This window comes from Corvus moneduloides, chromosome 12 (genome assembly GCF_009650955.1).
Source record: "Corvus moneduloides isolate bCorMon1 chromosome 12, bCorMon1.pri, whole genome shotgun sequence".
Taxonomy (NCBI): domain Eukaryota; kingdom Metazoa; phylum Chordata; class Aves; order Passeriformes; family Corvidae; genus Corvus; species Corvus moneduloides.
The window spans coordinates 4,598,654-4,624,107 of record NC_045487.1 but is presented as its reverse complement, the minus strand read 5'-3'; the positions used below and the strand labels follow the sequence as shown (position 1 = coordinate 4,624,107).

The following is a 25,454-nucleotide window of genomic DNA, read 5'->3' as shown; positions in this document are numbered from 1 at the left end:
CGTTCAGTTTGTGCTGAACACGGTGCAAAGAGTGCTGGTGAAATGGCCACTGATTTTCCAAGCTTCTCTTACCACTGAGTCCTGATCATTAGAAGTGTGGGGATTTCCTAAAGGTTTGTTTTTCTAAATTCTGTTCACTTTGTCATCTTTGTCTTGAAGTGGTCTTGAATAACAGCCTGAGCTCTGCGTGTTTAGAGTCGTTCAGACTCCTAACCCAGACTCAGATGCCAGTTTGCTTGATCACTTCTCTACAATAACTAATTCTATTTGTAGACAGTGCTTGGTCCCACACTTGGAACCCAGTCACTTTGCTAATTTTACTTTTAAAATGCTCTTTGTATATTGCTGCCATAGAGTTACACAAGTCTTTCCTTTGCCAGTTTTGGTTTTGTGTCTTGCAGCATTCTTCATTTCTTTTCTCCCCCAATATTTGCAGTCCACTTGTGCCTCCTCCTCTGCATGATGCTGTTGTCCTCACTAATACTTAGGGCTGCAGTCACTTGCACAATCTATCCACACAAAATATTCTCTAATTATTTGCAGTGGGTCTTACAAGCTGTACTACTGACATCATTGAAGTAGGAGAATAATTAACAGTTCTCAGTTTAGGGCTTCAGCATTGGCTCTTGCTTTCAACTTCAGTGTCAGACCAGGGACTGAATCAGGCTGACATTTTGCCTCTTTGAGTGAAGTACTTCCTTTTCCTTTTGATTTTATTGATTTAAATAACAGTATCTTATTTTGCATAGGTCCTATAAACTCAGTCTTCCTGAATTTTTAAGGATGCAGTGGATGTGTACATTGCAATATTATTGGTGCAATTGCTTAGTATATATCAAGCCTACAAAAACTTCCAGTTTCACTTATTCTTTAAAGGGCTTTGATGCTAGCATTTGGAAAGGAAGGGTTTTGTTCTCCTATATGAACTAGTTTTCTCCTTAAAAAAAAAAGAAAAAAGGTTCAGTTTGAAATTAAAATTTTCAAAGAAGTCTGGTGAGGTTTTAGAGCATTCTGTCTGGGCAAAGGTAAGAAATATCTAAGTATATTTACTTCATGTCTTTTTAATTATATTAAAAATATTCTTCTGCCTTTTGGTGGCAAATTGTTTTTGACCTTTTCATTGTATTAAAATACAGTATAAAGTATATTGAATTGAAATTTAATTCTATAACATATAGGTAAGAAGTCTGTCTTGTGTTATAATGTACACATATACATTATAATGTACACATACACATATACGGTGTAAATAACAGAAAATCATTAAATACTGGCTGACCAAAATATCCTGAAAATCTGCACTCCAAACGTTTTTAAAATTTTTTACTGCATGCAAAGAAAAGAAAACAGAAAAGGAAGTTTTTTGTTTCCATTTGTAGCAATTTCATATTCTGATATGTCAGCATTCTTCTTGAAATGGAAAGTTTTGGGTAAATTCTGTGGTCAGCCAAGATTATTTATAATGTATTTATTCCTGCTTTATTGCCTTGACATCTAGTGGAGGAGCAATTGATTCTCATTAAGATATAAATAAATAATATGTAATTCATGTATAAAAGGATATTATTCCATTTAATTGAGAGTAATCAGTCCAAGTCTATGTCACTGAGCCATCAGTAGCTGACCTTGAGATTAAACACGTTTTTGGTAATCATGTAGCGTTTTAATTCTGGTATTCCTGCCATTATCAGTGAACTGCACCAGTGTTGGGAGATGAAATATGTGTGGTGTGGATTTTGAATACTTGCCTGGAAAGATGTTGGGGAGTGAAACTTGATAAGTGATGCTCTAATTTTCAAGAAGTAGGTGCTTTTTGACTGGCAGAGAACCTCACCTTTTTTTTTTTGAACATGGACTTAGAGGCTATCCTGTAATTTTCACTGTTTTTGTAAAACATTTTGAATTGTGAGTAAAAATTGCCCATTGGCAGCGTTGAGGTGGAGCTGGAAAAGCCAAAGGGCATCTCTACCCACTCAAATATTTCAGACTTATGTCACCTTGTTAAGGCATGCGTATTTACGTCACTGTACATGCTTTTATATTTTTTGATACCAAGCCTTTTGACCTTTGGGAGTGTTGAACTATTCCTTCATTGGCTACGACCTGGCTTCACACTGGGAATTTCTGGCAGCTGAGCTTAATGCAGACAAAAATGGGTGATGGCTGGGAGTGATTATTGCAACATTTATGCCGTTGCTGCAAACAGTCTGTACATGTATCTGCACGTCTGTGTGTGCTGTGCTTCTCACTGTTTTAATATGACTGAAAGAGCTAAGACATTATTTGAATTGCTTTGGGGCCAGCTGAGGAGCAGGGCAAGAAGAGAAACCAGAGTATGGAAAAAACCCACCCCTCCTAGTAAAATGTCAGCCCATGTTCCTACTCTGCTTCTAGTGATTAATGGCAGAGGCAAATGCCCTACAGACATTAAAGATCTGACCCACACCTGATTGAAATCAGGGAGGATTTTTCACAGTCTTTGGGTTGGACACCATTTCATAGGAACTTAATATTTTGTAAGGTTTTAGTTCAGTATTTTATTATGCAGCAAGGTCTTTGTGTCACTGCTTTCTGTGAAAACAAACTGGTTATAATATACAGTGCCTGAGTGACCTGAAACACTGGTAGAAACTAATAAGTCTGTAACTTTTCTGTATTGCAGGCTGCAAACAGTTACCTGAGGGATCAGTGGTTCCATTCTTTGCAGTGGAAGGTAAGTTCTGCACTTGATTTTCTTCCTTCTCTGCCTCCAAGAGTACCTTTTAGAATTCCCTGTTTGTTCATTGTAAAAGCCCTGAATGGCTAAAGTCTTTTCTTGCAGAAACCCTGTATCAGAGCATGTCTGCAGTTTTAACTTGTCTGTGTCATGAATGAAGTGGACAAATTAACTTGTTACACAGCCCAGCTTTATCAACATGTGACTGGCTTCAAAAAGTAGATAGGCAGTAAATACACGTTTAAACAGAATAGAGATTGGATGGTTTTAGTTGTACTGTGAAGTGTAATATGCTACAATGAGTACACCTCATCATATCCTCTGGACTTTTGGGATATTTTGAGGTTTTTTGTTTGTTTTTTATTTTCCTGAGAAGCTAGGGAGAAAGAGTGTCTTTTAGAGTTGTTTACTGTATATGTAGCATCAGTCTGTTATGCATCAGTCTATGTTTATGCTTTAGGATGATTTGGAATTAAAGGCAGTTTCCATTTCAGAGACCTCAAGCCCTTTCTCATTTTCAGTGGGAACAATGGACTGATTGCCCTAAGTAGGGAAAGTGGATCACAGTGACAACATTGTCTCTCAAAAGCAGCACATTCCTCATTGAAAACCATAGCTGCTGACCTTTGGATGGAATCTGTATGCATCTTTGATGCAGTTGGAAACAAGTTTTGGCCAGATGCTGAATGTGGTTGTCCTTCCTTGCCTTGCAGTGGGAAACACAAGCAGTAGCTTTTCAGCTCAGGACTTGTCTTCAGCAGGGTTTCAGTGAAGTCAGCCAAGTTGGCTGTGCAGCTTATCGAGATTTCAGCCTGCTGACAGCAACCACATGGAAAAATATATGGAAGTCCCTCCCACCAAACTGGTTTTGTTGTAGGTGTATTTGATAGTTGCAAAACAGTTGTGTGGCAAAACTACAGTATTGGTGTGCATTGTGTAGCCATCAGCCTGGTGCAATCGTATTCTGAGTGGTTCCAGGTTTGTATCAGCAAAAGCCAAGTGTTCAGATCTCCTTTTCCAGACCTCTGGCATATTCTCCAGCCTGTTACCCTGATTGCCCAACTGAGAGTGGAACAGCAGTGCTGATAGCAGAAGGCCGGGTGTTGGTGTAGCACTTTATTTTGGCCTCTTGACAGTATCATTAACACAATGCCCAGCCAGCCTTGCTTTTTTTTGCAACTCCTGAGGATAACAAAGCACTTAAAGCATGCAGGGGCAGTATCTCCATGTGGCCATTATTTTCTCTCCTGCTTTGGCAGGCAGGGATGATCAGAGAAAGCATGGATAGAAATGATGATGGAATTTCTTTTTCTCCTTCACCCCCAGCCAGGATGGTTGTGATACCAGCGTGCTGGTGGCTCATGCCCACTTTGTTCCTGCAGTGAGGGGAGAATTGGGGTTGGAGGTGCAATTGTGAAAAAAAAAAAACAAGTAAGATGTGGTGAAGGTGCAACATGGCCCTACCATTCTTAAAAAAAAAAAAAAAAAACGGAGAAAGAAATAAAGCAAGCCAGCCAGGCTAGACAGAGTGACCTGGCTTGCTTACATGCCTTTCAGTCATGGAGAGGGAGCTTTGCTCTGTGGGAGTTGTTTTTAAAAGAGTATTTCTTAAACTTTCCAGTGCTTCTGACCCAAGCCTCTCATTTTGGGAAACTCTGAGTAATTTAACTTGGTGCAAAGTAGAATTTATTTTTGCTTCCCTGCTTCCCATCCCCACCCCCATTAAATTTGTTTCTGAAAAACAAGTGAAACATTATCTTGATTTGAAAGCCCTTCCCTTTACCAAGAATAGCAAATAGTGTTTTCCCATAAGAACAGTGACAGGGTTTAGTCACTGCCCAGGTACTTGGCACTAAGAAATTCCTCTTTACTAAAATAGAGGTAATTTAGGTGGTTTTTGTTGCTTAATAGTTCAGAGGAAGTGCACCTGGTAACTTCCTGCTCTTTGGCAGGTTTAAGTGAGATCCCAACGGGATGAAGAAGCAGGACAAGCTGCCAGTGTAGAAGGGGAGTTGGGGGAGTGCAGTTGTGTGTCTACCTTAGTGAAGTTTATCACTTTACTGGCACTGTGGCCTATGACTTTAAGAGCCAGGTGCCAAGGTTCATCTCACTCCATAATTTGTAAGGTTTGATGATTAAGCAGGTAGTGAGGGAACCCACAAAAAGCAGGAAAGCTATTCTTCTGGAATGGGGCATTTACACAAAGCACCAGCTGGCAGAGACATCGCTGCAGCTGTATTATAATTGGGTGGTTGTGCTGATGAATGATATATTTGTCCAGTGGTCTTACAAATAATGGGTCAAAACATTTCTGTGGGATGTAGAACACAGATGCAAACCGGTGCAGATAGCTGTAGCAGTTGTTCAGGGGAAAACATTCAACAGAGATGATCTTGCTATTGTTCGTACTTGTGTGGTGGGAGCATTTAGGGAGCCCAGCTGAACCCAGAGCCCCAGTGTACTTGGCATTAGATTTAAGTGGAGCAGGAGACCTTTACTTCCCCTGCCCTGCCCAAACAAGGCTGGAGGAATCCATTGTACAGATGGCAAACTGATACTCTGAGAATTTCCAGCAGTGGGGATTGCCCCCTCCTAAATTACAATTGTGAGAGCAGATTCATATTGTGTCAGTGTCCTTCTGACTCCTTTTCCTGTGCTTGAAGCCTTGGGAGTCAGATGCTGCATGTACTCTGAGCTACGTGAGAAATGGGCAAGAACAGTGAATAGTTGTGTTTCAAATACTTGGGGAAGCTCTTTAGGTTCTGGCACATACTTTGGTTTTGTAGGAAGGTGCTAAGGTCTGTGAGAGAGCTTTAATGTGGTGCAGTTCTAAGGTTTAACATGCTGTGGGAATTCAATTTGCCAACTGGCACCCTGGAAATTATTTTTTTTCTAGAGACAAACATGGAAATAAAAATCAAGAATAATTTCTTCCTGCGACCCAGAGAATAATAAAAGAGACAGTACAGATTAACAGAAATAAAAGAGAACCAAACACATAATTATCCATGTTTTAGATCCAGCTCCGAGAGGTTTTATGTGTCATCCAGCTAACTAGCTGTCAAGATGCTTACACAGCTTTTTAGTTGTGTCTTTTTCCTTGAATACTGTGTTCAATGAAGTCAGCAGGGGTGTAGGGATAGAGTGAGTGTTCCTTATGTCGTCATCTTATCTCTGGGTTTTCCATTCCAAGCCCTCCCACTAAGGGTTACTCATAATTCCTAATTTAATCTGAATATCAATGAGTATCAAAACTCCTAAAGGATTTTTGGCCACCTCAGCCTATTTTCAGAAATCCTGATTTCCTTTGGGTTGTAGCTAAGCCAAACTATCTTTGTTGAGAGAATAAACAGAACATGTTAACAACTCTCCAGCTCCTCAAACACAAATCATTAATCCATTGTGTAAGGAAAGTTCTTTTCTACCAAGGAGGCTGGATTGAAACCATGATACATAATCTTTGGTATGTGGAAGCTGGTAAGTCATAGCCGTGTATTAATAAAGATAACAACACTTTCTGTGGATATCCAAAAGAGAGTAACTCATGCAGTTCTTTGCCCTCTCTGGATCCAGGGCAGATACAGCGGTAACCAACTTCTGTAGGGGATGGATACAGCTAAACTTGGCTTTGAGGGATACTGGGACTAGTAATTTTGGGACACACACAAATAAGCAAATACACACCCTTGGTATTTTCCCAGCCAGCATCCATCTACTTTGTTACTTGTTTGTGTTGCTCTCTTTGGGCTAAAGACTTTCTGTGCATTTGTAGTGCTGAGCACAGGGAGGTACCATCCTCTGTAGAAAATGTGTAGCCCCATTACACCTCATGCTAAAAGTATTAATCATGAAAAGATACACTTGACTAATTTAGTACCGTGTTGCACTTGAGTTAGAAAGACATCAGTGAGGGTTTTTCCCAAGGATCCTTAGTTCTTCTCTTGTGGTGCAGAGCACAGGTATAGAATTACATTAGTTAGTGGGAATTTACCTAAGGTCATGCAGGGCATGTTGCGTTTTTTATGGTGCTTGATAGTAAGCCCCGAACACTGCCCTCATTGTGGGGCGAGTTGCTCGTGTTTTCTGGTCAGCTGGGTGATGCAGCAGTGAAACATGTCAGTTGACAGCCTTTGGGGGAATGTCCTGAATTGACACAATACAGAAAGAACAGACCCAGGTCTGCAGGAAAGCATGAAGCATGACTCAAACTGAGCTTTGTGTGTCTCTGACCTGGATCTTTTTCTAGAAAGGCTTGCCTGTACCTTGTCTTTCCCACTGATGCTTTTAACCAGTGCCCGTGTGTCCCCTAACGAGTACTGCTGCTTGGTTAGGGAGTTTACACATCTCTTAGCAGGGACAGTGCAAATGTGCTAATTGTAGGATTGTTTAGGTTGGAAGGGACCTTTGAACATCATCTGGTCCTCTCCCCACCCACGCCATGCTTGTCCTCGCACAATGCAGGGTTTACTTTGAGGTGGTAGGAGGTTTCTGAGAGCCTATGAAGCCCCAAACCAGGCACAGCACTGGCACATGAACTCAGCAGTGCTGAGCTGAGGGGAGCAGCCCCCTCCCCATCCTGCCGTTCGTGCTTGTGCAGCCCAGCATACATGCACACCCCTGACTCGCAGTCTACAGTCACATTACCATTTGTTTTAAAATTCATTTGCAACCCAGACCCCATGTTTTGAATCCCATGAATTAGGAAACTGGAACAATGTTGTCATTTGGGATTTGCAAACATTTTGCATTGAATACTAAAACAAGCGATGTTGGCCTTCGTTCAAAAACTTTAATTTTGGATTAATACTTCCCTGGTTCTCACAGGGATTGCTCTATCTGTGTCTTCAGGAAACAGATACTTCCATGCACATGCAGCCCTATTACTTGCAAAGGGATTGACTGTAAAATAAAGTCATACTTGACCTGAATGATGAATGCTCTCTGGTCTTTATTGTGACCAGGTTATGAATTTCTCGTTCATTAATATTGAATATTTTTTATGCAATAGCCATGAGTACATATCTGTTTTTATATTTAATGGTGAATGTTCAGATTGAGTTACTCTTCTTTGAAATTTAAAAGTGCAAATTATTAAGTTAAGAGCAACTGTTCTCAAAAGTGTGGTAAAGCCTTCCTTGTGTAAAGCACCTTTACGGCTTTGTCACCATGGTAATGATTAAAAATAGTGTTGATACAGGAGTGGGGGTTATATAGAATTTAAATGATGGCATTAAAGAAATTTACAGCCTTAAATCTGGGTTAAATCATGCCTTAAAATGGTGAGATCTGGAAAAAAATCACGTTGGATATAGTTAAAAGGGCCAGTGTGTTTAGTTACCTAATTTACGATCTGGGAGAGGAAGGTTTGATACTGTGACAATTCAATAGCCCTGTGCTCTGCTGCATAGTGAAAATACTATTTGAAGAGCTCAGCAGTTCTTTGGAGTGGTAGTTCTGGACTTCAGGCCTCTCCTTGATGGTTACACAGCACACAAAACTTTAACTGTCTTGGCTGTTTCTTTGCTTTCTTTAGCTGAAACACTGAGGCATTTTCACAGAATACGGAAGTTTTAATTTTCTTTTACTTTGAGGTAAAATAATAAATAATTATCATGCAATTAGGCCAACAATGGCTTTTTTTTTTTTTCTTTTTCCTTTTGTGTCTATGTGCAAGTCAATAATATAATGATGGGAACCAAAGCTGTGGAATTAAGTTTTGCCTTTCAAAGCCTCAGGGCTTTGGAAGCATTTTGGGCTTCGATGACACATTGGTTTTGGATGAGCAGGTTTATTGCTTGGACAGATAAAAGGCAGCCCACAAGTTTTTGGCTGGTGGTTGTACTCTTCCTCTGAAATGCTTGGGTACCAGTTATGGGAGACCATGAACAGGTTTTTGGGATATCCTGCCTTTCCTCTGCATCATTATGCTGTTCTAGGCCAGACTTTGTAGGGATTAGATCTGGCCTCCAAGGGGTGTGTAAATGGATCTGTGTTGCCAAGAAGTGAGACTGGTACTGGGCTTTCTGGTGAACATAGTGAGACCGTTTTTCAGTTTTTGATGACTCTTCTCTTGGTGAAGTTGATGTTTGCTGGAATGGTTTGTTTTTCTTTTCTATATGAAAGGTAACATGAAATGCAGCTGTGTGTGCCTGCTGTTCATCTGGTGATTGAAAAAACCACCCTGTCTGTAATCTGAACAACCTCATTGCAAATTCAGTAGCAGCATAATGGAAATCTTGTCATACTTACAGCCTTTTATTTCCATAACATTTATTTTTTGCAGTTACGTTGGGGGGTGTCTTTTTTGTCTTTATTTTTACTTTCTTTTTGGCTTGAGACATCTTCATGAGCACATGAAGTCTGTTGCCTCTCTCATTTTCCAGCACAAGTTTGACAGTCTCAGGCCATCTGTTATCAGAAGTCACTTGAAAATTCTTGGCCTTGTTTTCTGTTTCTGGGATCTCGTTTTGCTAGAGGTAGCTGTGCTGCCACGGCAGAAAGGCACAGATCTCACTTGGGAGGTGGAAATGAATAGATGAAAAACAGACGAGATGTTGACAGAAAGTTTTTTCTTCTATTCATTTTATGAAACACTGGTAGTGTTTTAAGAACTGGAACAGGTGGAATGGTTAGATTTTTTTTTTTAAGCTTTCACTGCCTTTGCATTGGGAAAATACCTCACTCTTTCTGGGGGGCCACTGGAGCAGGTTCCTCCTATAAGGTACATCTGCAGCAGTGGCAGCTGATCACAGTCTGTGCTCTGTGTTGGCTTCACATGAATCACTTCAAATCTGGGAGCAGCATATCCATGTCAGCACAGCACTTTGTCCAGCCCAAGGAGGCTCTCGGCAACACACTGGGATGCCAGCCTGGATCTGAGCTGCTGCTCTGAGCCGCCCTACCCTCATCCAGCCATAGGCACACATGCTTTGTGCACTCATAACTGCCTCCTGCGTTGCCAAAACAGCCTTTTTTAAGGAGGCAGAACTCAAGCCAGTTAATGGCCAAGTGGTGAAATTTGAGTAGAAACTAGATAGTTATTTTCTATCTTGCTTTAGCTAAGTCAGGACCAGCTCTAAATTTTCCCCTCTAGACTTGGATGCTGTCCTATTCAAACTAATATTAGGTCTGAAGATGGAGGGGTGTCAAAAACAGCTGAATAAACAGGTCAGCTTGTTATCGTGTGCTTAGGTCTCGGCTCTGAAGAGGAGCAGATACAATTGCTGGAGTATGTTGTTTCTCAGGAATGCTGAGCTGCTGGCCAGGAGGGATCCTCGGGTTTTGTGCCGGTGAATTGCTCCTCCACATTATTCCAGCGCTGGCCTTATGACTAATTCTTCGCAATTCAGGATTTCGAGGTCATGGTGACCAAGAATTTCACCAAACTACAACTTCTCATCTATAGCTGTCATAGTATAGGGCTGCACAAAAATTATTCTCTTGTTCAGGTTCCTAGCTGCAGAGAAAATCTGTTTTTAGGAGATCTCTTATGGAGACAGGACAAGACTGATAGTCTTTCCCAGGAGTGTAATTATCCTCCTTGCATGATGCACTGGATGTGAAAACCTGACTCTGGGAGATGACACGTGCTAAGTGCCTTGTTAAGCTGCTGCCATGGGGCCCAATTCTGCATTCAGGATGTTATGGGAACTCTTGCTGTCAGAAGACCTCCATGACCCTGAAGGAGCAAAGGGGATCTAGGTGTTGTTCTAAATTTCTCTTTCATTTCTTGCACGGTTTTGTCCTTACATTTATTTCTTCCAGTACAATTGGTATGTGGAGTGCATCATAGTATACATAATGTATTAAGAGATTATAAAACTGCTGCTAATATCCACAGAAAATTGTAAAACAGTATATTGCAAGTGTCACAGCCTGTATCATCTGCTCTAGCTCTTGCTGTAAGCCTTATGTTCATCTTGTGTGTCACAGCTCCTTGTCTTTTTTTCCTAGAACACTGATGGTTTTAAAATTAGGAAAAAGAGTATCCAAAAGCAAGTGTGTCCTTCATTCCCCTCTCTTCGTTCAGAAGCCATTGCATTGCAGCTATTTCCCATAGCTTGGTCTCTGGTGCTCTTTACTGTCTTATTTAAGATGGGAATATTGGATTAGGCTGCGTGACCAGAGGGAAGATCCATCAAGGGTGGCAGGGATGTTGTGAGTGATTCTGAACACGAGGTGGGCAGTGGTTCTGGGAGCACCCCAATGATCTCTGGTTCTCTGTGAGGATGTGAGTCTTGGGATCAGAAAGCTGAAAACTGCGAGTCTTCATTTAGTCTTGCACATCACACAGCACTTGTACAAAGGAGAAGGAAAACAAAGAAATTGCAGGGATTCAGTGGCATTTTGGTAGACTGAAGAGTTGCAGGAGGTTTGGGGGTTTGTGCTGATGTGGCACAATAAGATGCAATACAAAAACATGGAACAAAGTGATGGTAATGTTTTAGATGCAAATGCTGCTCTGAAATTGGGCATCTGCCTGCGAGAAACTGGAAAATTCAGTGCTCCAAAGCCCAGTGATCTGAAGATAGAAATACCCTGCTTTTCTGAAGTCCCTTTTAAGATGCTTGCAAGCATCACATCAGCATCCAGTCCGTGCTCTCCCGAAGGCTCTGCAGCAGCTTTCTGACACAAACATGTTCCTCAAGCCGTGCACATCTCTCTTGCTGACGACATTGATGATGCAGGTGCACAAGAGAGAAGCCAATTTCAGAGCCATTTATGGTGTTGAGGAGCTAGAAAATCAGCAAAATAATACATTTGCCAAGGAGGAGAAAGTGAAACAGGTGGGTAAACGTCCATTTGGAAGGTTTTGCTGACTGGTGAGAGGGGAGGAGAGCAGGAAAAGCTGAGGGTGTCCACTGCCAGCAATAGAGAGTAATAAGGAAAAGGGATGACGTGGCTTTTTAATCCATTTTGCATATCTGGGAAGAAATAATTGCTTTGTGTGCTACTTGGTGCTACTTCAGCTTACTGGAATTTCCCAGAAAATAAAAGGGGGATAGATTATCTTTCTGAGGTTATCTTTTGTTAGCAGTTACTACAATGTGTAGCAATAGTAGCTGCTTAATCCCCGCTGGAGGTGGTTTCTCAGGTGGTGAGTTCTTCCGATCAGGGTTCTCACATGCCTGAAATTACTGGCATTTGTTGTGCAGCCTTGCAGATGAGGCCACGTCCTGTTTTCCCGGTGATGACCAACTCTCTCGTGCCTAAATGGAATCTGAAGGGTGCAGTGCCAGAGCGGGGGGGCTCTGCACAGCAGGTATGCCTGGCTGTGCTCCATGGTGGCCTTGTGCACAGCTTTTGCTTTGCCAGACCCGGTCAAAGTGCAGCGACGATAAGATTGTGCGTGCTCCTTTTTTTTCCTACACAATATCTCTTCTCTGCAGTGGCAAAGTCATTTATTCCCACCACAGGCTGTGAGCTGGTGGATGCCAGGGTTCCACAGACACAGCCGTCATGTGTGGAACATAAAAGGCATGAAGTTAAAAGGAATTAGGAGCCTGCATCAGTTCAGCTGGGTGTCAGAGGCATTTTATAATGCAGTCAGTAATGGTAGGTCTTTGCACAGAGGAGCACACAGCAAGGACCACACCTAGGTGGCACTTAATGTCACAGTGCCTTGTGTCATCTGTGCTCTGTTTGCTGCCTGTCAAAATCCACAGTCACACAGTGTCTTCTGTGCTTTGGTTATTTAATACTACCTTTTGCCCCTGTGCACTCAGTGCAGTTAGTATGCTGAAGGCTTCAGAAAGTGTGGAGTGTGTATGGTAAACGTGTTCCTGCTTTTTTGTCTAGTAGTCTGCTCTTTTTTTTTTTTTTCTTTTTTGAACATGATTTTTCTGACTCTGGGTCATGCTGCAAATACAAAAGCAGGTCAGACTCTCACCCCTCTGGAAGCTGTGGGGTTTGCCAGAACACTGAGATCCTGATATACAGACAGTGGCTGTGTGGGGCGTTTGCTGCTCTGGAGAAAAGGGCCAAATATGCTGCAGCAGGGAGCAGTGAGGTGTCCTGCAAGAGGAGGAGGAGGCAGTTGTGTCTAAACATGCTTAAAACCTTCCTTCTGCTAGTGAGTCAGAGGCTGTTCAAGTCCTGTAGCTTGAGCAGGGTGTCTGGCTCCTGCCCTGTTGGGCGAGGCCAGCAACCTCTCTGTGAAGGTTTTTCTCACTCATTCCGCAGAAGAGATTTAAGCACCTCAGGAGGGTTTGTAAACTTCCCCCTCACCAGCCTGCAGTTAGGGCAGACCTCTCTTATATGTCTGGGACAACTGTGTTGATCAACTGTTCTGAAGTTTTTTCTCCTGCCCAAGATCAGGAGGAAAAGGTGTTGTGTGACTTTTGCATAATAAAAAAAAAAAAAAACAACCAAACCAAAACACCAAAATGCTCACGGGCAATATATTTTAGAATATTTCTTCATTTGGGAAGATGTCACATGGAATTTTCAACCCAAGATACCATGGCTTTGTCTCTACCAATGCTTTTTGCGAGCAGGGAGTGGCTTGTGCTTCTGCTGGAGACATATCTGCAGTCATAGTGAAATTCCGCATAGCCAAAGCAACATTAAAAACAAACCCCAACTTGGCTCCGGTACGGAAAACACAGAACAGCAGTTGCTGTGTGCAGGATGAAAGCTGATGTTTTGCCAACCTGAAGTGTAAAGCTGGTGCTGGAACTGGGGCCTGAAGAAATGGGAGTGTTTGCCAAAAGGAAATGGAAGCAGGGATGAAGGGTTTCAGGGAATGCACCAGTGCCGGCCATGCCAAAAAATGTCTCCCCTGTGGACAAGTCTGATTACAAGAGTAACCGCATTAGCCCAGGCAAAGTGCAGCTGGAGCCACAGTTGGCCTTCTGCGTTTTCTAGCTGGGTTTACAGCATCTCAAATGCAGGACTGAGGTAGAGCTGGGTTTGGCTCGACCAGCTGTGTTCCTGCATCTTAGAGACCCAAGGGCTGTGCAGGGATTTGAGAGGAAGAGAAGGCACCAGCAGAAACAAGCCCGGTTTCTCTGCTTTGTAGTGGGGAGGTCTGCCAAGGATGACCTCTTCCGTCCCTGCTTAGGGGGGCTGGAAGGAAGCCACAATTTTTGAGTTGCTTTCAGCTTTTGGAGGCACACACGCTGTATTTGCATGCAGGTTTGTCTTCAGTGGAGCTCATGAATTTCGTGGCTTTAGTTTTCTTTCTTTCCCTTGGGTAGAATATCCTTCCCATTCCATCCTCTCATCTCCTATTGTTACTGAAGGATATCTTTGCAGTAGTGTTGAACACATCAGAGAGCAGAAGCCCAGAAGGATGGGCAGTCAGGTGACAGCTGTGTGCAAAGGAGGTAGAGATAGATGTGTGTGTGTGTGTGTATATATATATATATGTAGATAAGACATATAATATGCTTCAGGAGCAAGTTCTTCAGTGCATTAGTGTCGCAGCTGCCCAGTGTCGTGCTGGGAGGTGACTGAGGAGTCTGGCCTGTGACCTCCCCCTTGTCCCATGTCCATTTTGCACTTTTCTTGGCTCAAGCAGAAATGCGTTTCATCTCTCTTTCATCCTGTCAAAATTGTGTTTATTTCAACATTCTTTCCCTTTGCAGTGGTACTGTTCCAGTGGTACCTGAGCAAAGGACAAACTCTGTGCCTGCGGGAAGTGTCTGTGTGGTTGTTCCAGCTCGTGCATCAGTAACAGCTGAACCCACGTCACCGCTTGCTGAACCCATTGAACTCCGTCAGCTCTGGGACAGCGCTGACCTGAGCCTTGGGAGGTTCTTGCCTGGGTTAGTGAGATCTGGAGCAAGGTGGCAGACACTGGTGAAAGAAAACAGAGGAATCAGGGTAGACTGAAAAAGATGGTGGCCAGAGATGTTGAGATGGGGAAGCATAGCAACAGGGTATCAGCAGCATTCGACTGGCTGCGGGCACAGTGCCTGCCAGTGGTGCTGGATCCTTGGGGTGCCGGGATCCAGCAATTGCCTTGGAGGCCTGAGGGTCAGAACACCTCAGTTCTGCTCTGTTCCTGGCTTGCCATATGACTTCAAGGAAATCACCTTGGTTTTCTTGCTCTTTCTCTCCTTCTTGCTTTTAATCATCTTAACTGTGAGCTGCTTGGGGCAGAGAATGTCACTGGGTGTATTTATTCAGGACATAGATTCACAGGTGCCAGTCTCAATGTAATAAATAACGGTGATTTTACCACGATCTTTTTTGTATGAGTTGGCAAAAAATGAAGTGTTATTTAGACCTTAATTGAGTGAGAATCAGAAGTGCTTATCCTACAATATTTCCCTCCATTTCTCTGGCCTGTGGCAAGGAATTTGTAGGAAAGTGAGCCTTGACCAAGGCAGTTGCATTCACAGAAGCAGCTGTAGCAGAGAAGTTGATGCACTTCAGCATTTTGCACTGGGTAAAATGAAATATGAAAAAAATGCTGTGACCTGAAAACATGGTAGAGTGCAAAAGTTTGCTGCTGCTGTTTTGCATCTATTTTAGAGAGCAGCACATTTGTCTTTCTGTACAGAACTTCCAGAAGGTCATGAAGAGTTTGATTACTGCAGCATGAGCAGTTTGAAGTCCCTGATTTAGAAAAGTTTCCATAAACTCATCCCAGCCCCAGCCCTTTGCCTGGATTGGGACTTTTTATAGACTTAGTCTTTTCAGGTAAATAGCTTTTTTTTTTTTTTTTTTTTCATATTGGTAAGTGTTGCAGGTAGGAACACAGTTGCAAAGCTTTCAGTGGATTCAGGTGGTGATTTAAGCCCATCTCTTGACTATCAGGGAAAATTCTGTTAGCAACAAGTTAACCTTAGGTATTTTTCAGAATACCATGGGAAGTAAGTGACACCTGGTATTATTAAAAGCAGAATATGGGTATGGCCAAGTTTTGGGATGCCATACCTTCTTTGTTTTCATGAAGATAATGAGTTAAAGGACAAAATGCCAGCAGGTGATGCTGCAGAATACATGATGCACCTGGGCTTTGTAGGACAGGCCAACATGTGTGTTGGACACTGCCAGCACCTCTTCCTGTTCCTTGTTACGCAGTGTTTGAACAAAATGTTCTGCTGCGGTGGAGAAAACCTTTCCAGAGCCTGCTCTCTGTGTTGTTTTTCTCTCTGCACATTTGCATATAGCAAGAGGCACCTCCATTTTACATAAGCACTGTCAACATGGAAGTGTAACACTAGCCTGTGTTAGCCATCCCCGCAATGAGCTGGGGAGACCTTCGTGCAGGAGGGAGCCTGACCTTTTCCCTCTTGCTGGAGCTGCCCTCGTTGCTCAGCAAGAAATAAACAATTGCTGGCACCCACAGCCCTCCCTCCAGGGCAGCGCCCGTTCCTGCAGGGGCTCCGGCCTCTCCGGTTCCTGCAGGGGCTCCGGCCTCTCCGGTTCCTGCAGGGGCTCCGGCCTCTCCCGTTCCTGCAGGGGCTCCGGCCTCTCCCGTTCCTGCAGGGGCTCCGGCCTCTCCCGTTCCTGCAGGGGCTCCGGCCTCTCCCGTTCCTATAGGAGCTCCGGCCTCTCCGGTTCCTGCAGGGGCTCCGGCCTCTCCGGTTCCTATAGGAGCTCCGGCCTCTCCGGTTCCTGCAGGGGCTCCGGCCTCTCCGGTTCCTGCAGGGGCTCCGGCCTCTCCGGTTCCTGCAGGGGCTCCGGCCTCTCCCGTTCCTGCAGGGGCTCCGGCCTCTCCCGTTCCTGCAGGGGCTCCGGCCTCTCCCGTTCCTGCAGGGGCTCCGGCCTCTCCGGTTCCTGCAGGGGCTCCGGCCTCTCCGGTTCCTGCAGGGGCTCCGGCCTCTCCCGTTCCTGCAGGGGCTCCGGCCTCTCCGGTTCCTGCAGGGGCTCCGGCCTCTCCGGTTCCTGCAGGGGCTCCGGCCTCTCCCGTTCCTGCAGGGGCTCCGGCCTCTCCCGTTCCTATAGGAGCTCCGGCCTCTCCGGTTCCTGCAGGGGCTCCAGCATCCTCGCTAAAGAAGCGAGCGATCCTTTGTGAGCTGTGCATGGTAAAGGGGAAAGAGAGATAGAATTTAGCAGGCTCTTCAGCATTAGGGATGGCCATTAATTTTCTTTATGTAATGAAGATAGTATTTGCTGATGGGGTGACAGGTTCCTGAGAGTACAGAACGTTCCCTGGCTGGCAGTGGCAAAGCAGGGATGAAATTTTGTCGTCAAAAAGGCTAACTTCATTTTTCCCTTTTTGGATCAGGGGTGCTGGCTGCTTTAAGATGTTCCAACATGAAAGGTCTTGCTAGGGCTGAATAAGGCGTATGTTCCATGCTGGCTGATTTTGTGCATTAGAGTCCATTTTTCTTAGCTGTTGACTACATCAGTATTACCATTCTTGTCCAAGAAAGTGGTGTATGAGCAAGGGCTACAAGATGAAGCCATTATAGGATAGAAAAACATATGAAGATCTTACTTTAAAAAAGCTGAAAGTTTTCTAGGCTCTCTTGAACTTTCTGTTCACAGCAGTGTTTAGAGGCTTTTGAGCACTGATGGTAAAACCCACTGCTTACAGATTTTTGTCACATTTCCTAGCTTAATAAGTCTAGAAAAATAATTTTTCATATGTGGACTTCAATTCTTTTCTCCTGTTAAAGAGAATTGAGACTTAGGTCTTTGAGTTTCTGCAAGACTTAATTAATTAGAGTGATTTGAGAATGAAGGATGCCCTGCCACTGTCACTTATTCTCCTCATTCTGCTTCTTCTGGGTACTTATTAAATGCAGTGGTTTTGCATTTAAAGTCAGCATGGCAAGATTTTGGAGTGATACTGGCTGTGTGGCTCTGGCTGGTCAGTAACTAGGAGGGTCAAATTCCAAGTTGGCTTATCTTATTTTCACTCACATAAATTTTCACAGGAGCTGCTGCTTTTAGTGAAATCCCACTAGAAACTGGATTCCTACCCTGGTATTTTTGTTGTTCAGGCAATTAATGATAAATGCTGTGTGAATTTTTTCAGCAACTGAAGGCATCTTTTACACCCGCATCCAGGGGGAGTGAACCCCTGGACTGACATTCCTGTTCTCCATGTGGGTCCTTACCAGGCAGCTTTGTTTTTCAGCTCGTGAGTGATTGTTGCTCCCTGCTCCAGAGCCAGCGCAGGTAGAATGGAGCAGATGGCTTGGTGTTGCCTAAGTGCTTGCTGAGACACAGCAAATTGCTTCTGTAACCCACTGATAGGTTTCAGCCTTTAATTGAGGCTTTCAGCAAGGCGCTCAACAGTGAAAAGCATTCTGCTGAGAAAAACAGCAGCGTAACCATGGCCAAAGGTTCAGGACGGCAGAGTTCAACCCTCTTGGGGATGGCTCCTCTATTTATTTATTTATTTTCTGCTGCTTTCCCACAATCACTCAAGACTCCCATAATGTCAGACTGCAGCTCGGTCTGTCAGTGTGGTGCAATCCTTTGTGCTGGAAATGTGAAGCACACACTGATAAGTTTGGATTTTGCGCTTGCAGCAGGCTCGGTGTGTCTGCAGAGGTGGCTATTCCCTGGTGCTGCCTTTGAGTCCCTGTCTGCCTGCCCTGAGCAGCAGCTTTGGTAGGTCTCCCCTGCGTGGCAGCAAGTAAAGCTCCTGCTGTCTTCCCTCTTATGTGCGTCAGCATCATCAGAATTCTGACTTTTAGTAGGCATCTCTAAAAGGGAAAGGAAAACTCCCTTGCTCCTCCCTCATCCCAAGCAAGAGTGGATTTCACAGCGAAAGAATGATATTTGTGGTGGAGTTGTCTGAGCAGTGTCCTGTTGGGCAAGAGTTTCCTTCAGCAGCTGCCCCTTAGGCTGAAGGAGCTGCTCCGCAAATGAGTTGTAGCTCACCCAAAAAGGGGCAGCCCAGAGCAGGCAGGGATGCAATAACCCAGTGGTCTAGCTCTCATTTTCCCCCTGTCCCCATGGTTTATCAGCTTCCAATTCTGCTTTGAGTTTGACTTCTTCACAATACAGGGCCAAGGAATAAGCTTCAGCATTGGAAGTTGTGTCTGTTGAGCCAGCTTGATTTAGTGTCCTCAATTAGTCAGAAAGGAGTTGTTTCCAGTTAAAAAACTGTCTGGTTGTCTTAGATTTAGTGCTGGAGTGGGTCTAACAAAAAGACCCTAAATAAAGGCACTACATGAATAAGAAAAATTAAGTTCTATGATTCAGGTTTCCCAAAGAGTCCAAGAAATCTGTGATGTGGAAGTAGTGCTGGTAGCTTAAAATCACTGTTGGATTCTCTCTCTCCCAAGGAGCTCAGAAGTACAAAGATTATTGTGCAGTTCTGAAATCCCAGCCACATTTGATAATATCTGCAGCATGTTTTTACGTTCCTTTAGTTTTTCAGTGGCTTAAAAGGCACTGAAAGTGTGAACTACACTGCCAATGTGTTTTTTGTACTTGGCATGATTTTAATTAAAAAGATAATTGGATTGCTTTATCAGCCTTTACATGTCAGCCCAGTGCCACTCTCCTCTCCCCTTCTAACAATCCTGACAAACCCAGTACATTTGAAATCTGTATTTTTCTGCATTGTTCTCTTCTCTCGTGTTTTGGGTGGGAGTACAGAGGTGGCTGTTTGCTGTTGAGCAGTAGATCTGCTGCACGATGGGAAGGAAGTGGCTGATAAGCAGAGAGCCAGCCTGGTCAGATGGTTCCTGCTGGGGCTGCCCTGGGCGAGTGCAGGGGGAAATGCCGGGAGCCGCAAAGCTCCAAAACTAAGCAAAGCACACAAGCCCTTTGCAAAGTCCTCTGCATTTAGTACACTGCTGTATAGCCCAAAATGTGCAGCTGAACCTGCAAGCTGCACAAAATGGGCAGTTGATGTGATTTTCATGGAAATGCTGCCGAGGAATGTAAGATCTGTTTTTAGTGCAAAACACCGATGTTCTCATGTAAACAGAGAAGTGCCCAGCTGGTGCTGTTAAATAAACCTGAGCATGCATCCGGACTTCTCAACATCCCTTTTTGCAGGGGACCAGGCTCATGCAGAGAGGAGAGGTGAAGGGTGTGTGAACTAAACACAAGCTGGGGTCCTGGCAGTGCTGTCCCTCAGTGCAGAGCTCCTTCCCTGCCTCTGGCACTGCCTCCATGCTCTTGTAGAGCCCCTCCTGGCTCTCTTGTGCCCTTCATGTTGTTCTCAGGAGTGGCATTTGAACACTCATCATCATTTCCTTCAATTTGTAGAGTGCCATCAAGCTAACTCTGGGAATTTGGGTGGGTGGGTTTTCTCTAAAGGTTGCTATTTATAATATAAAGCAGCCTCTGTTCCAGTAGTTTGCGGTCACATGGCTGCTGAGGAGTAAGAGTTGTCTTCTGCTTGGGTGAAATAGCTTGGTCATGGTCAGGGGCATGCAGGGAACTGGGGCAGATGGAGTTAGGCAATCAGGAATGCTGTTCTTGAGAGTGGAAATGCTGTTGTATGGAAGATTTGGAGACTTTACAAGTTGGCTTCTGTTACAACTGGACAGTGACAGCATAACTTTTCAGGGTCCTTTGAGACAGAAAAGAAAACCTCTTGGGCTATGAGATTTTTTTGCTTTGGTGAAATTGATTTAAATGAGTTCTGAATGTGAATTTACATTCAGAATAAAGGATCCATAAGAGTGATGTTTTGATGGCCTCTCTCTCTCCCCCTTGCTTAATGAGTCTCTTAAAAGGACTTAAGCTTTAGAAACAGTTTGATAGCAGGTATCTGTTGTTAGCCTGAGGAAGAAGGTGTTTGTGAGAGGAGATGATGAAAAGAGGGACACTCTGGGGTTAAAAAACTCATTTTAAAATGAAAGGAATCATGGTTTCTCATTGCTTCCACAGAAGAAATTGGCTTAAACATAAAAGGTTTTCTTGTCCATTTAAATGTTGCAAGTACAGCTTTTCAGCCACCAGAAAAGACAAAACTCGAAACACAAAGCAGCCCACTTGGGCAGTAGGAAGCACAGCTCTGTTCAAGGGGTTTATGGTGGTGTCAGTGTGGCCCTTTCACATGTCTTGCAGAAGAAGATTTACAAGTACAAGAAGGTGCTGAGTAACCCCAGCCGCTGGGAGGTGGTGCTGAAGGAGATCCGGACGCTGGTGGACATGGCGCTGACGTCCCCGCTGCAGGACGACTCCATCCACCAGGCACCCCTGGAGATTGTCTCCAAGCTGCTCTCAGAGGTACGGCCTCAGCAGGGCTCCTGTTGCTCTCAGATGAGAGACAAACAGTTAAAAGCTTGGGGGTGGGTTTTATTTTAACTTGGGCTGTCAAAATTGTGCCCGTGAGTCTGCTCGTGACTTCTGCTGACTTGAGTGGAGTTTGCACTTGCTGGGGAGAAGGAAAGTTTGACCCATGTTACGTAGCTTTCTAGAAACAAAACAAGCTCCATTTATCTTGAGTTTGTTGGTTTGGTTTTTTTGGTTGGTTAGTTTTTGTTTCTTTGGTTTTTTTAATTATCTACGGTAAATTTATCATGGTCTGACTCAAGTCAGTGGTAAAACTCCCTTTGACTTCTATTCCATTGGCTTTGCTTCCATGACCAATAATTTTTGTACCTATATATATACACCAATAAATTAACTGTGTAGCTATTGTATTTTTACTAATTCTGGTAAAGAAAAATATTTTTCTTCAAAGTTATCTATCGTCCTCCTATAACATCTGTTTCAAATATTTAATTTTTCATGGACAGGAAATGTAATGTCAAGCAGGCTTTTCATGTCTTAGTTCTGATATGATAGTGAAGGATTTGATATAAGCAAAAAAATCCACTATTGTTTTTTCTTGCAGTAGTCAAAAACCTTAGCAACTCACAACTCTGTAACCTCTGGATGGATCATGCTGCTGAAAAAGCACAAAGCAAACTCGTCTGCATAGGTGGTAGCATAGGTGACTTCCACTCCATTTATTGGCTTTTCCTGGTACCATGTTTAAAGGAAGAATTTCGGGAAAACTGGCCACAAATGGTATCCAACACCACAACAATCCTTTTAATAATTTTTGTAGAAACACACAACTTGTCCTAAGAAAACATTTTAAAGAAATGTATTGCTGGCTTTATTTTTCCAACTGAATGAGACCTTCTCTGGCATCCTGGTGTTTGTGTGCTCAGCTGAGGGAGCAGTGAAGGCTTGCACCATCCCTCATAGCAGGCTCTGTACAGCCTTCTTTAGGAGAATGAGTTTAGTGCCATGGTTTTTATTCAGAAAATAAGCAATTGAGTCTTGAGCCTTTCTGCTTGTGTCTAGTGGTAGCTGAGGACTGTGTGTGCTGATGTACCAACTCGAGTGCTCTTGGCTCACTCATCTCTTTTCTATTCAACTCTTTCAGAACAACAACTTAACCACTCAAGACCACGAGAGCATTATTGTGGTGAGTATCCTTCTGTCAAAAGCTGAGGACAAATCTATACTGTTTGATAACAGTTCTGTTAGTGCTTGTCTCTGCCCCGGTGAAGTAGGGCAAATGTGAAAGCCTTTCCACCAATGCTGCTGAGCTTAGGCAGGAATCAAAACCATTTGTCTATTTTTTGTGTGGCTTTGTAATTTCTCTTTCCTTGTTTCATAGATGAATTAGCTTTCTCGTCAGCCTGTGTGAGAGAGCACAGCATGTTGAGTGTTAATAGTCTCTCCAAATGGCCTCCTTAGGAAGCTACACAGCAATATCCATATCTATATATGTACTTTAAATAGTCAAACCCCATCATTTCCAGATGTGCCCTATAAAACCCTTAGGCTGAGTAGTTTCCTGAGGGGCAGAATGTCTCCATTGCTGAGGGTATGTGAGCAAGTGATTGCTGTTTTAAGTGTGGATATGTGTATGTGTCACTCCAGTTTAACCCTCTGCTAACTTATTTGTAAAAATATCCTCTTCAACTTTTTGCTTTTTTGTAGGTAACAGTTATTTAGACATAGAAAGAAGTGAATCAAATGGCAGCTCTGTTGCTTGTGAAACAAAGTATAAAATCTCAACAGTTTATCAGGGAGGAGGAACTTGGTTCCCCATCACTGTGATTTAATTTCAATCTCTGGCGATTTCCAGATTTTCCCAGTAATCCAATCTAGAGCCTCACCACCACCTGATTGTATCACATCTCTGTGACTCTTTCTGTAAAATGACAAGGTGGCAGGTAGCTGCCAGTAGGTGTTAATTGTGTTGAACTGCTGTTTAAGATACCCTTTTAGCTGGAATCAGCCACTGAGATAAGTTTCTGAGGTAGCGTTTACTTTTCTTGGCTATAGCTTTCATTTAACTCTAGCACCAAGGGTAGTTCAGGCCCCCAGTTACAACTGGTTGTTTTTGGGGGAAGGATTTTTTAATGAAAGATGTGAGGTGGCCCTGCTGTGAGCTGGGAAGGTGGACCAGGTGGCCTCCAAAGGTCCTTTTAGCCTGTGTTATTCCTCTGTTCTGGGTAATGGCTTCTTCAGTTCAAGTCTTGTCCTCGTGTAGGTTGTGCCCAAGCCATTAAGGAGCTGGCAGGTCCTGGGCATTCAGAGCTCACTGCCATTACCCAGATAACCTGGGCTATTCCTGGAAAGTATTGCTAATACTGTGTATTTATGTAGCATGTGGAAAGTACACAGTACTTGGCTGTGCAGATGGGACCAGCTTTCCTTCTCTGGATGGTGCTGGAGCAAATCAATATCCCAACCAATCCCTTCCTGCTCAGGATGGGGAAGCACGTGGTGCCACGGCTGGGCAACGTGGGACAACACGTGTCTGCTTTTGACCATGGCACTCGTAAGGAAAACACAGGAAAAGGTCCTTTCAAGCTGTCACTCTTCCACACTGACCACAGAAGCAGAGCCATGACCTGCTTGACCGTCTCTGTTGTTGGTTTGGCAGGTCCTATAGCAAACAGTCCCAAAGGTGGGTTTAAGAAAGATCTTGAGCTCAGGTGTTGGGTGGGCAGCGAGGATGTTCTGGTCTCACTGGATGGGGTTGTGTTCTCCAGCAGTCCCCTGTGGCTGGGCCACCACCAGAGGAGGAGTGAACAGTTGCAGAAGGATGGCACATGATAATGAGTAGAAACTTCGTAGTTCTTATGTGTAACCAAACAGAGCTTTGCAGATGTGCTTGGGTTTCATTGTTAAAATTCACACTAATCTTGATCTGTTTGTGTGTGACTGTGAAACACAGCCACTACAAGCAGACTTGCAGGGCTAGGTAAGGAGATGAGAGTGAGAGCAAAAACCAAAGCAGGCTGCCTTAGGTGCCATCCAGATAAAATATCTGGTGTTCAGTTGCTTAATACAAAATGTCCTGGCTGTTGTGTTTAGTGTCTTACATTGAAATGGATACTGGGAATCCCTTTAACTGAAGAGTGGAAAAGCCCAAAGGCTTTTCCAGAATATATTATTGTAGTACCATTTCCTAATTTACAAAGGAAGTAACAACAGCGTAAGTTCATTACCCCCTCAGTGGCAGGTATGACCTCTAATGTGTTTACCCAGCATAAGCACATTGGTTTGCATAGCAACAAAAGGAATGGTTGATCTCAGCTTTTACAAAGTTAGATGCTTGATTTTGATAAATAGGGTCCTCCCAGGTAAGAACAGTGCTAGGTTGCTTTTAGTGAGCTCCTCACAAAAAAAGAGCTTGAACTCCTCCACAAAGGATATGTGTATGTGGTGGTGTTCAGTTTTTTCTTTTAGGGAGATGTTCTAACTGAAACAGTGAGCCAGATTCATCCTTGCTTTATTACATCCCAAAGCAATTGGTCTGCTCCTGTTTCCACTGAAACCATTATAAACATTGACTCCTTTGCCTGTTTTACGTATTTACACTGATGTAGTTAAAAGCAGAGTTTTCTGAGGATTCATAGCAGAGGTGTGCTTGAGCTTACTTGTAAAATAAACACACAGCCCACCTCTAATTTCTTTATTGATGCTTTTGTCCTTTTCTAAAAGTGAGCTTTTATCCCCCCAAGAAAAGTACTTCCCTGCAATATGCTTACTTCAGTTACAGCCTTGTAATTGAATTTTTCTCTTTTTTCTCCCTTTCTTTTTAAAGGCAATTGCACCTTTGCTGGAAAACAACCACCCTCCTCCTGACCTCTGTGAATTCTTCTGCAAGGTATCAGAACAGCTTTGCTTTCTGAAATCTCCTAGTAGTATATGAATGTAGTTCTTTGAGCGGGAGGTTGGTTTTTTTTTAACTCCTTACCTCCTGCCCAGATTGATTTCACTGTTTGGTCAGCAAGCAATGATACTGGAATACTGAACAGCACCATTATGATAAATACAATCATATGCTTAGTATATCAGTCTGTTTTGTCCTGATACTATGTGAGAGTTAAAATTTTGAGACTCCTACACCTCAATCTGGGTACAAGAGGTGTCCTACTGCATGTTGTGTTTAGCTAATGCAGAAATCACTGGAGCCACTGTGTTCAGATGTGTGTAACTCAGCCCTTATGGTATTTTGTTATTGGGTAATGGCAGTGAGAAGATCATAAGGACTCTCTTCTGGTAAATCCATGCTTGTGCTGCATTTTGTATCCTTTATCCATAAACTTCTGAGTACTTTGGATTGCAGACCTTGTGGATTTAAAAGTCCTACTTTTCCTTGAGGCCTGTTTGTGTTTCAGTCTCAAGTCTGCTTAAATTTGCTTACTGATGACTGGGTATGCATTTGTCAAACATTCTGGATGCTGCTTGTAATTCCCATCCAGAGTTATTCATCAGCTGCTTCTTTCTGCAGAAATTGAGTCAAGTTACAGAAACTCCTCTGACTTGCATTTTTTTAAGCACTCTTAGGTCATCTGTAGCCTCAGACTCGAGGCATTTTTATTCCTGATTTGGAATTTTTTGCCTT

At 43.5% G+C, this 25,454-nt stretch overlaps 1 protein-coding gene across 1 annotated transcript in view; it reads left to right on the top strand.

The window, feature by feature from the left end:
* CMIP (c-Maf inducing protein) overlaps positions 1-25,454 on the top strand; it is a 131,748-nt gene that overhangs the window by 75,946 nt on the left and 30,348 nt on the right. The window contains exons 3-6 of the mRNA XM_032121753.1: positions 2,663-2,713; positions 20,657-20,818; positions 21,969-22,010; positions 24,651-24,713. Coding sequence (XP_031977644.1) covers positions 2,663-2,713; positions 20,657-20,818; positions 21,969-22,010; positions 24,651-24,713 — 318 coding nt within the window. The remainder of the gene's footprint in view (positions 1-2,662; positions 2,714-20,656; positions 20,819-21,968; positions 22,011-24,650; positions 24,714-25,454) is intronic.